This window comes from Acinonyx jubatus, chromosome A1 (genome assembly GCF_027475565.1).
Source record: "Acinonyx jubatus isolate Ajub_Pintada_27869175 chromosome A1, VMU_Ajub_asm_v1.0, whole genome shotgun sequence".
NCBI lineage: Eukaryota > Metazoa > Chordata > Mammalia > Carnivora > Felidae > Acinonyx > Acinonyx jubatus.
In genome coordinates, this window is record NC_069380.1 from 68227585 (window position 1) to 68244692 (window position 17108).

Sequence of the window (17108 nt, forward strand, 5' to 3'; positions counted from 1 at the left end):
TGCAGTGATAGCTTACATAAGAAATAGAGCCTAAGAGACTCAGTGGTGTTAGTACAGCAGTGTGTGAGGAGAGGATGCAAGTGAGAAAGGCAAAGATTCAGGCTCAGTTTGTCGTGAAATGAATAAAAAGGACAAATAAAAGCCTCTTAAGAAAAGTCCTGTGTTTACCAGACACAAAGTTACTGTCAAATTGCTATAAAAGTAAAGTTTCTAACGTTATTAACTCAATTCTCACATATCAATTCGTTATGAACCAGGAAGAATTAGTAAACCACACTTCACGTAGTCATTTTCTAAAGGAGAAACGGGGTGGAGACGAGATACAGTGTCTCCGAAGGTGAAGAAAGGGGCTTTTGAAATATGACAGGTGTTCAGTGTCCAGTGACAGCAGACCAGGAAGGAACAGGAGTGAATCTGAAGACGGGTAGACCCCAGTTGAAGGCAGATGAGTTTGTTGGTTAAATCAGGAACAGAAGGATCAAACGTGACTTTACAAGTGTGTTTGGGTAGAGGGCTGAAGTGTAAATAGAGTTTCAATTGCATCCCCTTACTCCAAAGAGGCAACAGGTCAGATTTTTTAAAGACTAAAAGAAGGAATTGTTAAGACGGCCTGGGGAAGAAGTTAAAGTATGTGAGCAAAAGTTGTGCAAAGAGAAGGTAGCTGATGAGGAACAACGTTCCTCGGAGATCAGAAGCAGTCAAGACCTGAAACGTGGAGCGGATGCAGAAGAAGGGAGTAAGTTACCCTCTTACAGGGCAGTGGAAGTGGTCGTGCAAGAGGAAGAACTCTGCTCAGAGTGGCTGGAGTTGACTGGGGGGAAATGAAACAAATCTGGAATAGTCCCTGGGTCAGGTACTCCTGTGAATCCTCAAGGGTTAGAAAATGTTACCAGGTGACAGCATGAGCCCCGCTGCAAGTACCCAGTGTTTGTTACTAGCCAGGTCAGAGAACCTGTAGATCTTGAATGCAGGAGAAAGGGGAGCTCGTGTGTTTCACCAAGACAGTGAAATAGTTGGCTAAAAAGCTCTGGCTCTGATGGGGTCATTAGTGCTACCTTCTGGGGAGAGTCACATGAGAAGATAAAGGAATGGACCATGAAGGGGATTCTCTCATGCATGGTAGGACGGCGCAGAGTGTACGGTAAGTAGTGGGAGTCAGTGAGGTAAAAGGACCGAGAAATACGGGTGTCAAGCTGGGATACAAAAATTGGAAAAGGAATCAGATTTGTGCTTGAGAATTGGTTGCTTGGAGTTAAGGCAGACCTGAGTAAGGAGCATTCCATTAACAGAAGAGAGAGGAGATCCCACATCAGTAGTTCCGCAGGGATTCTTTAATTTGCTCCGGAACCTACGGTCTCCACTCGGGCTGCTGGAGGGTGGTCTCCGCTGGCTGTCTCAGAGAAGCCTGTGAGAACTCGGAGCAGGTATTTCTTCCAGTTTCTCGTTTGCATGATTTATTTTGTGTGTCTTCCTTCTCCTAGTTGATTCAGAAAGGCACCAAGTTAGTTCTGGAACAAGTTGTGACATCTATCGCATCAGTTGCAGATACCGCAGAGGAAAAATTTGTCCCCTACTATGACTTATTTATGCCATCACTAAAGCACATCGTCGAGAACGCAGTTCAGAAGGAACTCCGACTTCTCAGAGGAAAAACTATTGAGTGCATCAGCCTCATTGGTCTAGCCGTTGGGAAGGAAAAAGTAAGTGATTTGTAGAAGGCTGAATTTACTGTCTGTAGTTTGGCTGTGGAGGCATTGAGGGAGGTACTTAGAGGCCTTTTCCTTCTGCTAAATGGTTTTCCAGATACTTGTTTTTTTCCATTGTCTTACTCTCCTGTAATTCTAGCTTTATATAGAAATTCATTTTTTCAGCATTAATATTAAGGTTTTTTTCTTAATTCATTTATGCTCTTGAAATCTCCTCCTCTTCCTACCACATGTACAGTCTACTGGGAGGCGTGTGGAGTTCAAGATCCATATGTTTAGCTTCACTCATTTAAACACGTACTTGGTAACATTCCGTTTGCTTTCTTGTTAATCCAAAAACCATCAAGTGTCCTAAGAGAAATCTCTATACATATAGCTCTGCAGAAAATAATTAGCAAGGACCATTGGCAGATGTATTTGTCTTCCAGCCAGCATATCAGAGTGTCAAAGCTGATCCAAATGAAGTCCCCCCTGTCATTGACCTCTCGCGCTCTAATTCTCAGAACTACCAACAGTAGAACCTCTCCAGTTGGTCTCCTCCAAAACCAGCACCAGTGTTAACTTTACCTTAGAAATTATTTTCTGTGAGATACTGAGAACCTAATCAATACAACATTTTCATGTTCCTACTCTGTCTGATTTTCAAACTGTCTCTGAAACACTGCCTGTTTATACAGTGGGGATTGGCAGAACTACACAGAGTTACCTGAAAATCCTATACTTCTAGGGAGCAATCCAAAATTTTCTTTCTGGATTTGGATTATCTTTTTACTGCTGGAAATACATAAACTATAGACCAAAACTTGATATCATTAGAAATTCCTTAAATTGTGGTTTATATACACAATGGAGTACTACATGGCAATGAGAAAGAACGAAATATGGCCCTTTGTAGCAACGTGGATGGAACTGGAGAGTGTAATGCTAAGTGAAATAAGCCATACAGAGAAAGACAGATACCATATGTTTTCACTCTTATGTGGATCCTGAGAAACTTAACAGAAACCCATGGAGGAGGGGAAGGGGAAAAAAAAAAAGAGGTTAGAGTGGGAGAGAGCCAAAGCATAAGAGACTCTTAAAAACTGAGAACAAACTGAGGGTTGATGGGGGGTGGGTATTGAGGAGGGCACCTTTTGGGATGAGCACTGGGTGTTGTATGGAAACCAATTTGACAGTAAATTTCATATATTGGAAAAAAAAAAAAAGAAATTCCTTTATACTGCAGTTCACTCTGACCTTCACTGGAGAATCTATTTTTCTAGAAAGAGCACTAGGTGTGTGCAACATAGATGAAAATTTTTCAGTGTGATACTTTTGTCTAAGGGGTTATGACCCATGTGGGAAATGTAATGGATTTTCTTTTGGAAAGTTGTGTTATTATACAAGAACCAAAATTGGGTAGCGGTGAGCACCTCTCTGTTCTGATAGCCACGAGAAACACCGGTGTTGATTTTCCCAAATATTTTCTTCCAGTTCATGCAAGATGCATCAGATGTGATGCAGCTCTTGTTGAAGACCCAGACGGACTTTAGCGATATGGAAGATGATGATCCCCAGGTAAAGCAGCTTTCACATGTTCGTATACTACATCTAGTATAAAGTTAAATGTACTCAAAAAAAGAAATTGAGTGATAGTTTTCTTGAGATAATCCCTGGTTGCAGAGACGTTCTTCACTGGCTTTCCTTCTACTTCTCATGCCATCTTTTTCTCAGTCTGCTCTGGCTGCCCTCTCCCCTGACTCTGGCTTTTGGCTTTTGGTTTTTCGGGTATTTTTATGCTCTTAGGGTTCTGTCTTAGGCCCTCTTCCCTCCTGAGCAGTGTCATCCACACCATGGCTTCAGTTTTCCTCCATGTGCTGTAACTGCCAGATCTTTCTCTCAATTCAGGGTTCACTGATCCCCCCGCTTACTAGACATCTCCATTTGGACGTCTCTCAGCCCTGTCATTGCCACATGACTTCCCACAAACCTGCTCTGCTTTTTTCTTTCTGCCCATGAGCACACATTCATGTCACCCCTGCCCCATGCAGCCTGACTAATCCCAGCTCATATTTCAAGGCCAGTATAAGTCTTGGTAGTGGATCCTTACGACACAGTGTTGTAAATTGTAAGTGTGTGTCATGGTCCTAATAGTATTCACAATGCCTAATGAATAACAGCGACTCCATAAATAATTGCTGGGTTACATTTGGACTTTACACGGCCATGCTATCATTATTTCCTATGAACTTAGATTGTTTTTTCTTTTGTGTGTGTGTGGTTTTTTTGTTTGTTTTAGAGTAGGTGTGGAGAATATGTGTGTATACGCACGTGAGATATATTAGTAAAGATCAACTCACTTTCTGGGTTACAGGGATGATGAATTAGAACTAGATCCTCTGTTGGTGGTTTGCAGGTGATTGAGACTATGTAAACACAGTAGTAGAAGAGGTGTCTTAAAAACACCCAGCCACTTACACAGAAAATTGAAACAGCTAGGAGAAAGGGATGTTTTCTCGGGTGTTAATACATGTTTAATGAATGGAATGCTAGGCAGTAAAGATACAGTCAGATAAAATATGTTCTTGTCTTCAAAAAATGTAGGGCCTAGGAGTTAAAATGGTTAAGTAGATTTTATATATGTGACTCAGATGCTATTAGAGGAAATTATATATTGCTTCTTGAAAGTAAGAAAAAAATAAGACACAGTCCTGGTCTTCCTCTTTTCCCTCGCCTGCTCTCTCTATCCCAGGGTAAAGGTTCACAGTGATTTTATTTCTGAATGTTTTAAGTATATGACCCTAGGAAATGTACTTTCTGCTTGAAGGGCTATGAATGTGAAATAAAACATTGTTTGTATGAAATAGGGAAATGGCTTCTTTGTGATTGTCTATTTACCATTGTTTTGAAATCAATTTTAATTTTTTTCCCCAGATCTCTTACATGATCTCAGCATGGGCCAGAATGTGCAAAATTCTTGGAAAAGAATTTCAGCAGTACCTTCCAGTGGTTATGGGGCCTTTAATGAAGACCGCTTCAATTAAGCCTGAAGTAGCCCTTTTAGATAGTAGGTGTCTTCATGAAGACATAACAGTTGTAAAATTCCTCCCTGTGATTATTTTTAGCGTGAATTTGTTTTCTTCCTTGTTAATAGCCCAAGACATGGAAAACATGAGTGATGATGACGGTTGGGAGTTTGTGAACCTTGGAGATCAGCAAAGTTTTGGTATTAAAACTGCAGGACTGGAAGAAAAGTCCACTGCTTGTCAGATGCTGGTGAGTGCGTATAGTGTTTATCAGACTTCAGTTGACAAGTTCTTAGAACACATTCATACACACATTTCAGAGGAGTGCCTCCCATAGATGTTAAAGAAATTATTTGAAGAGCAGGAATATGTTCTTTAAAAAATAAAATGTAGAGATATTTTGACCCAACATTTCCACTTCTGGATAAAGAAATCACGTAGGTAAACTTCATGATCATTGCTGTTTCTAATAACAACAACAAAAATGAAAAGCCTGAATGCCTGTTATCAGGAAGATAATAATTATTGTACCCAGCTGATACAAAGCTATGTTGGGGCAAGGATTTTTGTCCGTTCTGTGCTTAGTGTATAGTAGATAAGATGACCAAGGAATATTTTTTGAATGAATGAATGAACAGAAATGTGCTCATGCTACTGAAAATATAACTGGTATGATGTCAGTCATATAAAAAATATAAACATGGTAGGGACATCAAAATGTTGACAGTAATTACCTCTTGCAGTGTTATGAGGTCTTGTGTGCAAGTTCTCTTTGAGGTTGTTTTTTTGTTTGGTTTTTTCCCTCCCCTTCCCCTTTATGAGCATGTGTTACAGACAGGGACAATAATCTATTTTTCTTAAAGGTAGAATTAAGAAATTATGGTATATTACAAACTTAGCAGATGAGTAAGCCCAAATAAAAGTTAATAACTTAAATTTTATCTTGCATTAATAAAGCATTGTTGTATTTACCAGTTCATTTAAACTTATATTTCTTGAACTTATTTTTATCATCAGTACTTACTATATATTGTAAACATTTATGCCTATAATATAATTCATAGACATTTTGGATTTTTGTGGTATCTTTCAACTAGAGAGTAAATGTAAATGTAACATCTCTAAACAAAATTATCAAATCTTTTAATGTGGAAGAAAGTAAAGAAACTTTTTTTTTTTTTAAGTTTGTTTAGTTTGAGAGAGAGCACGCGAGCAGGGGAAGAACAGAGAGAGAGAATCCCAAGCAGGCTCCATGCTGACAGCATGACACAGGGCTCACTCAGTCCCACGAACCATGAGATGGTGACCTGAGCCAAAACCAAGAGTCAGCTACTTAACCGACTGAGCCACTCAAGCACCCCGAGAAACAATTATTTTTAAAGCAGCATTATTTTTCTGTTTCACTGATGAAATGATTTTTTTATTACAAAATAACATAAGCCTATTTGCAGATTTACAGAGTGATACACTACAATTAAGGTTCGGGTTTTTATATCTCTTTAAAGTATTTTTCTTCAATGATATATTTTGTTTGAAGTACCTCAGAGTGCTGAAACTTTTGCACCATTCTCCCACACACAACACTAAAAACGTGGGGTGTTCCGGTCTTTGAATGACAGCGTATACTGCAGTCACGCCAAGGCCCTTTCCCTTTGTACAGCTTTTTCTACATTTATATTTGTATTTCCCAGATACTTTTCACAGTCTTGCATGCAGCTCTAAGTGTACTTCCAGTCAGGGTACAGCATTCTGTGGTCCTTACGATTCTGCTATTTAATCAATGTTAGTACCTAAAAACTAACATGGATCTTGATTTCTGATACTTTGGTTTCAGGTTTGCTATGCTAAAGAGTTAAAGGAAGGCTTTGTGGAATACACTGAACAAGTTGTCAAACTGATGGTCCCTCTACTGAAATTTTATTTCCATGATGATATCCTATAATTTTTGAATGCAAAACATTTCTAGAATTAGTTAAATTGTAGCTTGAGTGTTTGACTTTGTGTTAACTGATGTGTGCTTCACTATGATTGTTGGCACTAACTGTAATTTAAGATTGTTAACTACATTTTTTGCAGGTGCTTTAGTGTCATGGTTTTTGTGCCAAAAACAAGAAGAAAATGTTACCTATTTTCTAGTTGACAGCTTTTTCTGTGAACCACTGGAAAGATTTTAAGGATTGATATTTTTAGTAAATGTTTGTAGTTGTATATAAGAACTTTTCTCAAATATCTGTTGGTGGTGTTAAGCTAAGACTTTTTTATAATTTTTTTTTCAACGTTCCTTTTTTGAGAGACAGAGCACGAGAGGGGGAGGGGCAGAGAGAGAGGGAAGCACAGAATCTGAAGCAGGCTCTAGGCTCTGAGCTGTCAGCACAGGCCCAACACAGGGCTCGAACTCACGAACAGTGAGATCATGACCTGAGCCAAAGTCGGACACTTAACCGACTGAGCAACCCGGGTGCCCCGAAACTAAGAGTTTTCTTAATAGGTTAAGAGACCCGCTGATAACTTTCTGTGGCCTAGTCCTACATTTCAAATGTGGGTATCACCTTGGAGAAACCTTTCTTGATAAATCTGCATGTTAAATGTTTTCCTTCATAACATGATTGTTGTAATTAATACATGGAAACATTTTTAGGCCTTAACACACACACACAATTTCGTAGATGGGTTTAAAAAAAAGGGACAGCCCAACAGAGTGGTTGAGGCCAGACCCAAACTCAGATCTTCCTGACTCCAGAGCCCCTTTGTTTTAGTTCCTCATGCAGTATCCTGTAGTGGTATCCTTTACAGAAGATGGCTTTTGCCCAAGAGAAACTTACCATGATGAGAGAGGACAAAGGGAAGTCTCACGACCTGATGTCACAACTGACACTAGATAGGGAGGGGCAGCTTGGTCTTCATTGAAACTGAAAAGGCTCTGACAGGAGAACTTAATTAGTGTTCCCAGGAGAAATATAGCTTTGGTTGCATTTATTAGTAACATTTTTTTTAATTTTCTTTTTTAAAGTTTGTTTATTTTGAGAGAATGAGGGGTGGGGGCAGAGGGGGGGCGGGTATAGGAAGAGGGAGAGAGAAAATGCCAAGCAGGCTCCACGCTGTCAGTGTGGAGCCTGACATGGGGCTCACACTCAAAACTGTGAGATCATGACCTGAGCCAAAACCAAGAGTCAGCCACTTACCAACTGAGTGCCACCCCCCCCACCAGGCTTCCCATTAGAAATATATATTGCATAAGTTTGGGGATGAGAACATACTAAGATATGCTCTAAGGGTCCCAGAACCTTTTACAATCATTTCTGTGTTTGCAGGTCACATTTGAGACTCACTGCTGTATTGTAGGTGACAGAAAAGACAGGGATAAGTCATATGGCCGGGGAGATGTCTGTTTTTATACACACGATATATTTAACACAAGCTCCTGGATAGCAGTCTCAGATAATCTGGCCATATGACTGGCACTCGGTGAACACTTTAACATTTACGTAAGCAGAATGAGAGAACAATCTTTCAAGGAGAGGAATTAGACTAAGTGTGTCTGAAATTATTGATTACGTTTCCTTAACAATAAAACGTGTTCGAGTGGCGGCAGCAGAATCCATGCCTCTTCTCCTGGAATGTGCGAGAGTTCGTGGTCCTGAGTATCTCACACAGATGTGGCATTTTATGTGTGATGCTCTAATCAAGGCCATTGGCACAGAACCAGACTCAGATGTCCTCTCAGAAATAATGCATTCTTTTGCAAAGGTAAATATTCTCTTAAAAGTATGTATAAGGTTGTATGTTCATATATTAGTCTTGCTAAAAATAAATAAAATTGGATCTTAAGTGATTTTTTTTTTTTTTTTATTTACTGAAAATGTTTCTTTCTTATTTTAACGTTTTAGTCCAGTCTTGATAAGTTGCCACCGTCATTTACCTAATAATCCAACTGCAGAATCTTGGCTCATCTCCAGCTCACACCTACTTTCTGTCCTATTCTCTCCTAGATGCCTCTGCTCTTCATTTTCCCTTATGTCTTCTCTGTGCTGAGATCGCCTCCTTTGGTCTGCTCCCGATGTCTCTCTCCTTTCTTTCCCTCCCAGTTCATTCTCCTTTTCTCAGGCATGAACTTGCTTAATACTTGCACTCCTCTTCCCAATATTCCTGGTCACCCCCATTGTTCACAGCTCCATGGTCTGCTCCACAGTTTGGTTTAAAAGTTCTTCATTACCTTTCATTTGTCCCCATTTACACTCTTACAGTTCACATTTCTTCTATTTTAACAAAGGAGGCCCCCCTGGGCCTTTGTGCATGTGATTTCCTCGGCCTGTAGTGCCCTCCCAGCACCCCCTTGTCCTTTCTCCCCACTGTGTTTGTGTAGACCGTGTGTGTGGTAATTGAGCTCCTCAGAAGCTGGATAGTCTGCTCCATCTTTGAGATGTCAGCTCCTAGCAGTAATGCCTGGCATTTAAGATCTGCTCAGGACATGTTCAAAATAAAAATATTTTTTAAATTATTTTCTTTGAAGTACTGTCATATGAACATACACCAAGCAAGTGTAATCTACTCATTTAATCGTTAGTCTTCGACTGTACTGAGTTATGTTCATTTTTCTCATGCTTCCGTGTTATTCTTAACAGAACTTAACTTTTGACTCTTAAAACATTTAAATCTCATGGGTTGCTTTCTTTCCTCAATTTCATCATTAGTGCATTGAAGTAATGGGAGATGGATGCCTTAATAATGAACATTTTGAAGAATTGGGAGGCATATTGAAAGCTAAACTCGAAGAACATTTTAAAAATCAAGAATTGCGGCAAGGTAAGTTCTCCACACTTTTATTTCTGAATGTAATCCTTGACCATTTTGGCGACCGTTTAAAAAGACATTTATTTGGGTGTGTTTTAGTTAAAAGACAAGATGAAGACTATGATGAACAGGTGGAAGAGTCACTACAAGATGAGGTAAATTATTCCCTTCAGAACTTAATTTATATGATCATTTGCATCTGGAACATTTTTAAATGCTTAAGTTTCTAATTCATTTCTGACTTGTCATTCTGATGTAATTATCGGTAATTTTTTTAGCAGAAGAATCTGACATGTATTTCATTTACTAATCTAGAGAATAAGTAATTGCAGTTAGCTGATTTGTGTTTTGGATGCTGTGTGAGTGTTTTTGCTGCAATACCTCCCACATGACAGCACTTCTAAGTTCACCTAGTGTTTCTTTTATATATGCCTCTCAGCAAATTTTTATTGGCTGGCGTATTCACTGTTTTAAAGATTAGTGGACTCAAAGTCAGGTGTTAAATGACTGTCTAAAGCCACACACTGCCGCGAGTCTAGGGCTTAAGGCCAGATCTTTTTGTAACAACAGCTGTCTTTCTACCAGATCACAGGATAGTGAGAATTGCCTTATAAATAATACACATGCAGTGGTTGAAATAAGTCTTCTACGTTGCTTTGTTCAGTTCTCTCCTCATCAAACCATTTGATGCCATCAGATGTATTTCAGCTGCATATTTAGGTTCCAGATGTGGCACGTAGCCATCCTGGTGGACCAGTGCTCGCGTGCTCGGGTCATCCCCTTTCTGTGCGGGTGCTCCTGTGCGCAGCTCATCCCCTTTCTGTGCGGGGTGCTCCCGCACACGGCTCATCCCCTTTCTGTGTGGGGTGGTCCATCCCTTTCTGTGCAGGGTGCTCCCATGCTGACACACACAAATTGCTCCCAGGGATGAGGTGTTGTCAGTTAACTGACCCCACATCTCTCCACCCATCTGCTCCAAAATTAGAAACATTCTTGCAGAAAGCAAAAAATACTACTGAAGTAAAAACACTTCTGTTTCAGAATTTGAAATGTAAGTATGTTCCAAGGAAAGTCTTTGGAGGAAGTGCAGTACTGGCCGCACTTCTCTTTCTGTCGGCAGGTGGGAGGCGTGACACCCAGCCGTAGAGGTGCCCTTACAGTGATGAGTAGTTTAATTTCTGCATTTCCTAGATTTTTGTAAATGAATGTTACTGTTGGCAGTAGTAGTGGAGATGCCTTTTGATACATATGGGTGTTGTGTGTGTTTTTGTTTTTAGGATGATAACGATGTTTATATTCTGACCAAAGTGTCAGACATTTTACACTCAATATTCAGTAGCTACAAGGAAAAGGTGTTACCATGGTTTGAACAGCTGCTCCCGTTAATTGTCAACCTAATTGTAAGTGTTACCTCTCTTTGACGTTATTTTAGATAGTTGACCAGGGATTGTTTCAGTGCAGCACTTGAAAACACACTTCTAGGTTAAAATGGACCTTAGAAATCCTAAAGAGTTTCCATGATTTTATCAGGTTTATTGCATTGCCCTTGATATTTTCTCATTTGATACATGCTAGAAGTTTGCTAATTAGGTTTTCCATAGTTCAGTTAAATCAGAATGCATTCCAAAGACATACAAATGACTTTTCATTATTTCCGGTTATCCGTGCCCTGCTCAGTTATCAACATAATTAGTTTTTTTCAGTGGACCCTAGAGGACTCCCTTAAAATCCTTGTTACATACAGCCAGCAATCATCGATTCTGGATGATGGCCTTATGTATTCAGTCTTTAAAATACACATGAAAAGCAATCAATAGAAATTTGTCTCACTTTGGCTTTTAATCTTGTATTTAGTAGGGCAGCACGTTTTTTTAAAAACTTAGGCACATAGGACTTAGCCTGTTGAGTGGATATATAAAGTTAACATCGTCATAACTTTTGTTGTTCTTTAAATACAGCATTATCATTGTCTTTTTTGTGAATTAAATGTACCTACGTTGTTGCTGCTGTTGGTTCTTCCGGTATATGCTGATATCAAATTGTGGGATTTTATAAAAAAATCATACAAAGTCTTTTAAACCTGTACTTCCTTAAGTCTGTGTTGTAATTTGAGGATTCACAAGAAGTGATTATTACTGTGTTTTTCGTTGCCTGTATCTGGAATATCCATGTAAGCTTATCACTTACATGATAGCCTATAGTGAATTTTTTTTTAACGTTCTTCGTGTACTCCAGTATTCAGAGCTTAAAAGATTATCTCTTTTATAGTGTCCACATAGACCATGGCCAGACAGACAATGGGGATTGTGCATCTTTGATGATGTCATAGAACACTGTAGTCCAGCCTCTTTTAAATACGCAGAATATTTTTTAAGGCCGATGCTCCAATATGTGTGCGACAGCAGCCCCGAAGTGAGGCAAGCAGCTGCGTATGGCCTGGGTGTCATGGCACAGTACGGTGGAGAGAACTACCGGCCTTTCTGTACAGGTACTTTCTTCTGCTCGGTCCCAGGCATCCCTTTTATCGCTCTCTCGTTCTCTTTTCCACATCCCCAAACATTATATAGCTATTTCTGCTGTGTTCTTCTTCCCTTTTTCAAACGTCTCCCCTATAACATATACAAATTGACCGTCTTTATTCTCGAAGATACGGAAATGAAATCTGAGTGGAATCAGAGCCTCCCCACCCCCATCCCCCAGAGTAGAGTTCATTTTGGGCTTGGGAGGTACACCCCAGCTGCGGCATAGGACTTTTAAAACATATGGGGGTCCCTGTAAGCCAGTGCAGGAATACAGCTGGAGGCTTTTAAAAGCTTGAAGTACCCTGAGATGATCGGGAATTGAATGTTGAGCCTGCCGACTTCTTGGGCTCCCAGTTAGTGGAGCACTGATGCTCCGGCCCATGCCGGGGCAATCCTCCTTTCCTTCTTAGGTCTGGCTCTGCAGCCAAGAAAACAAAACGGGCTGGACACTTCAATAATTCTTGACTACAATCGATAACTGGACCGAAGATAAAAAGAAATATTTATATAAAAAATACTGGCTTTGCATGAAAATGTGAGGTTTTAAAAAACTGACCTTTTTTGCAATTGCTTATTTTAGAAGCACTTCCACTGCTGGTAAGAGTTATTCAGTCTGCTGATTCTAAGACCAAAGAAAACGTCAATGCCACAGAGAACTGCATCTCAGCAGTGGGGAAGATTATGAAGTTCAAGCCTGACTGTGTGAACGTGGAAGAAGTCCTGCCTCACTGGTTGTCTTGGCTTCCACTACATGAGGATAAAGAAGAAGCTGTTCAGACTTTCAATTATCTGTGTGACTTGATCGAAAGGTAAGAAAAAGGACAAATAGACCTCACTCTCTTCCTCTCTAAGCAGTGTTTCCTGTGCACAGCCCCTCAGATATATAGGTTTCTAATAATGTTGTCTTTAAAACCGTATCACAGTTAACGCTGCCTTACAGTTAGATCTAGTTTGACTTGTTCTTTATGGAATTCAACAGATGAGGCATTATAGAACATAATGTTTTAAGAAGATTCTCTTTCAAGGGTGTCTGCGTGGCTTGGGTTAAACATCCAACTCTTTTTTTTTTTTTTCTTTTTTTTTAACCGTTCATAGTGGTGCCTGGATGGCTCAGTTGATTAAGTGTTCAACTTCCACTTAGGTCATGATCTCAAAGTTCGGGAGCTCGAGCCCCGTGTCAGTTCTGTGCTGACAGCTCAGAGCCTGGAGCCTGCTTTGGATGCTGTGTCTCTTTCTGTCTTCCCTCCCCCATTCACGCTCTGTCACTCTTTCTCAAAATTTTAATGTTTGTTTGTTTGTTTGTTTGTTTGTGAGAGAGAGTGCGTGCACATGCAAGCAGGGGAGGGGCAAAGAGAGAATCCAAAGCAGGCTCCGTGCTGTCAGCACAAAGCCCGATATGGAGGTCGAATTCACGAACCATGAGGTTATGACCCGAGCCAAAGTCAGATGCTCAACTGACTGAGCTGGCCAGGTGCCCCAGGCATCTGACTCTTGCTCTCAGCTTGGGTCCCCTCTCAGGGTCATGAGTTTGAGCTCCACACTGGGCTCCACACTTGGCATTGGAGTCTACTTAAAAAAAAAAAAAAAGTTTCTGTTTTAATGTTGTTGCCCGTTTATGTCACCAAAATGTCACCCCATTTATCTATTGTTTATTTATTTGGCTTTAGATTTTTTTTTTAATCTCCGCTTTACAGAAGTAGAATTGACATGTATCATGTGTTAGTATAATGAGATCAAAGTATGTCATTAGCACCATGGTTTTTGGATTCAAGAATCAGTGGTATAAGGAAAGTATTCCAGTTGGGTAATGAAGATCTGGCCCTGGGCTCTGGCATTATTAATGCTCTTTTGTGTCCATGAGTATATCTAAGAATTGCAACAACCTGGAGGCTACAGAAGCTATCAGATCAAAGGCATGTTCTGTGGTGTGTTTTTCTAAGTCCAAGTTCTCCTAAATGTTAATCAGATCGAGGCTCTGTCACTACTAATTACTGCTTTTATTCATGAATAACTCCAAGGGCTACAACCACTCATCTGGAATTCGTAGAAATAGGCCAGTGAGCATATTCCTTCATATCTGTTTAAGTTCAGGTTCACACAAGTGTATTTGTGTGTTCCCACTGAGAACTGTCATTAAGGGATGTGCTAACCCTGGTGGAGACTGCACACTCCGTATCTACTACTGCCTTTGAAGTGACCACTTCTCCATCATGCTGTTTGATCACCTCCCTTGGAAAGGACTGTTGTGAAATTCTCTTAATGACAAAGACTGGAATCCCGGTTAAATACACTGTTATGTTTCTTTCCATTAAACTTGCCTGACGTTTACTTCCTGGCTTACTCTTTTTTTTTTTTTTTTTTTTTTTTTTCTTTTTTTATTAGAGAGGGAGAAAGAGAGAATGAGTCGGGGAGGGGCAGAGAGAGAGGGAGACACAGAATCGGAAGCAGGCTCCAGGCTCCCAGCTGTCAGCACAGAGCCCAATATGGGGCTCGAACTCACAAACCACGAGATCATGACCTGAGCCAAAGTTGGACACTCAACCGACTGAGCCACCCAGACGCCCCCTGGCTTACTCTTAAAATGCCCATAAATCCTTTTGAACTTCACATTTATTTGGAAATCATTTTGCCATATAAGAAACTGCTATTCTTAGTAATAGCTCTGTTGTTTTGTTTTTTTTTAATAAGTCACAAGTTATTTATAAGGCACTTAGAACGTCCTATTTATTGTTTGGCCCTTGAAACTAACCTGAGATGAGCCAAGTATTTTTCTTAATTTACATGGGAAAACACTGAAGAGCTAATAAATAAAATTAGCTGGTTTTCCTGCCACTGAATTTGATTTTAATGAATGCATAATCATTTTATAAAGATCCTATAGCAGAATTCCATACTGGGGGAAGGATATAGGAAAATGTGAGTGCTTGCGTAATTTTTCCTTAATTTTCATTTATAATGGCTTTCTTCTCTTTGGTCAGTAATCACCCAATCGTTCTTGGCCCCAACAATACCAATCTGCCCAAAATATTCAGTATAATTGCAGAAGGAGAAATGCATGAGGCAATTAAACATGAAGATCCTTGTGCCAAACGTCTGGCTAACGTAGTCCGCCAAGTACAGGTAAGCTGTTTTGTGGAAATAAAACAGTTTCTTAGGGAGGTGTTTTGTTTTGTTTTCTGTTCTACAAGAAAAAAAATAGGTACCCAATGAGCAAAGGAAGTTTCTTCATTTTTATATTCTCTTGTCTCCAACCTTCAGATTACTTAATGTATACTGTGTCTATATGTTCTCATCTTTTATCAGTACTAAAATGTTTGTCTTAAACTTGAGATACTTCAAACCTTCCACTTGGTGCTTAGCGCATATTCCTGTAGAAGGTTTTTTTTGCATTGTCTGTGACGAAAAAAAGATGAGATTTTAATAGTAAATGAGCTGTCAGCTACCAAAGTTTTTTAAGTGATTTATGCTCCTTATTCCTTTGTGTTGTTTACTTGACTGTGTCCTCTACCTAATATAGCTTTTTCAGGTTAGATTGGATGAAGAAAACAGTGTGAGTGAAATGAACTTTAAATAAATGCATAGATTTCTTGCTTTTATTATGGCACTCCTCAAACTACATCGACAGAAAGTATTTGGCATTATTATAGTCTACTAATGATGATTAGTAAAATACTTCTAAATGACCATTTCACTGAATCTAAATGTATGAAATTGTTTTTTCCTAGACTTCTGGAGGATTGTGGACTGAGTGCATAGCACAGCTCAGTCCCGAGCAGCAGGCAGCCATACAGGAGCTCCTGAACTCTGCTTGAAGGGCCTTAATATCACCACCAGAAAACTAACTCCAAATAAACGTTTACCCTTTTGTTTAGGTTTCTTTGTTTTGTTTTTGAGCAAAAGAGAACGGTAGAGTTGTGTTGTGTAGGCCATTCTTCTGCAAAGCCACAACAGCAGGAAGAGAAGCACTGGGTTTCAGAGTGGGGTTTGAAAGGATTTCTATGGTACCACTGAAGAGGTTCCCTGTAAGCCCTACAGCAGCACTGAAGAGTATTTTTCTATTGGTATAAGCCACCCACGTGAAGGTGAAAGGGAAGGAAAATTAATTTTTCTCTTTAGACTTAAGGAAATTTAAGACAAAACAGCTTTAAGATCAGTTATTCGGTGTAGATGTGTACTAAAACAATTTGCTATACACCTAGTGTTCTATTAATTGGATGTGAGTCTTTTTGTAGGGTAGAAAGAAGCCTTCTACCCAACAAACCAGTAGATCTAAAAATTGGAAGAAAAAAAAAAAGCTGAAGACAAAAACAAGCATGAAGATGTCATATTTGATGTCACTTTCAGTTTTTTCCCAAAAGGCTTATGCAGTGACTCAATCTGGAAAGCTCTCCAGCTTCCAGCCCTTGAATGTGAAGTGTCGTTGGCATGTCTGGCAGTAGTGTCTCATTCACTCAATAAACAACATTGAAGTACAAAGAGATCTGTGTAGAAATTCAGTACTGTCTGGCTTTGATTCATTTAATGTTTTTAATATAAGAATAAGCTAATATTTTTTTAGAGTAGCAACTATGTCTTCGAAGGTTTTCTTTTTCCCCTAATATTTTCCTTGTGCATTTAGTTTTTACCATCTTCCACTTTAATTTAAGCTAAGTTATATACTTATTCCTTCACAACTGGTATCCCTTTAAAGTTTGCAAATTTCAACCAATAGTTTTTTAAACTAGTGTTGTTCTGGTAGATAAAAAAGATCTGGCTTAGTATTTTCACTGCAAATTGTAATTGATAGGGAGCCACGTACAACTTTCAGACTTTTAATTTTATGATAAGTATTATGCCTAAAATTATTTGCTGATAAATTCAGTAAAATGTATGAAATTTTTTTCCTTGTGTGTTAACCTCATAGCAGTGAATGACTTGCTGTTGTTTCTTTACATAATTTTTCTAAGGGATCTTAATAGATTTCTGTTGAAACTTCAGTGTTAACACTTTTATAGTTTGTACTAAATTTAACCGTGATACAAAAATGAATTTTATGCATAGATCAGAATTTAAAATTAAAGATTTTTTCTTTAAGTGATTTGCAT

General features: G+C 39.3%; 1 protein-coding gene across 2 annotated transcripts in view; it reads left to right on the forward strand.

Moving 5' to 3' along the window:
- Positions 1-15895, forward strand: part of IPO5 (importin 5) — a 56631-nt gene extending 40736 nt beyond the window's left edge. For both annotated transcript variants that reach the window (XM_027065122.2, XM_053217277.1), the window contains 13 exons: positions 1482-1700; positions 3180-3263; positions 4620-4752; positions 4840-4961; positions 6546-6642; positions 8286-8458; positions 9403-9514; positions 9602-9657; positions 10780-10902; positions 11771-11990; positions 12605-12833; positions 15003-15144; positions 15750-15895. In XM_027065122.2, the coding sequence (XP_026920923.1) occupies positions 1482-1700; positions 3180-3263; positions 4620-4752; positions 4840-4961; positions 6546-6642; positions 8286-8458; positions 9403-9514; positions 9602-9657; positions 10780-10902; positions 11771-11990; positions 12605-12833; positions 15003-15144; positions 15750-15836 (1797 nt within the window). In that variant the 3' untranslated portion in view covers positions 15837-15895. The remainder of the gene's footprint in view (positions 1-1481; positions 1701-3179; positions 3264-4619; positions 4753-4839; positions 4962-6545; positions 6643-8285; positions 8459-9402; positions 9515-9601; positions 9658-10779; positions 10903-11770; positions 11991-12604; positions 12834-15002; positions 15145-15749) is intronic.
- The last annotated feature ends 1213 nt before the right edge of the window (positions 15896-17108 follow it).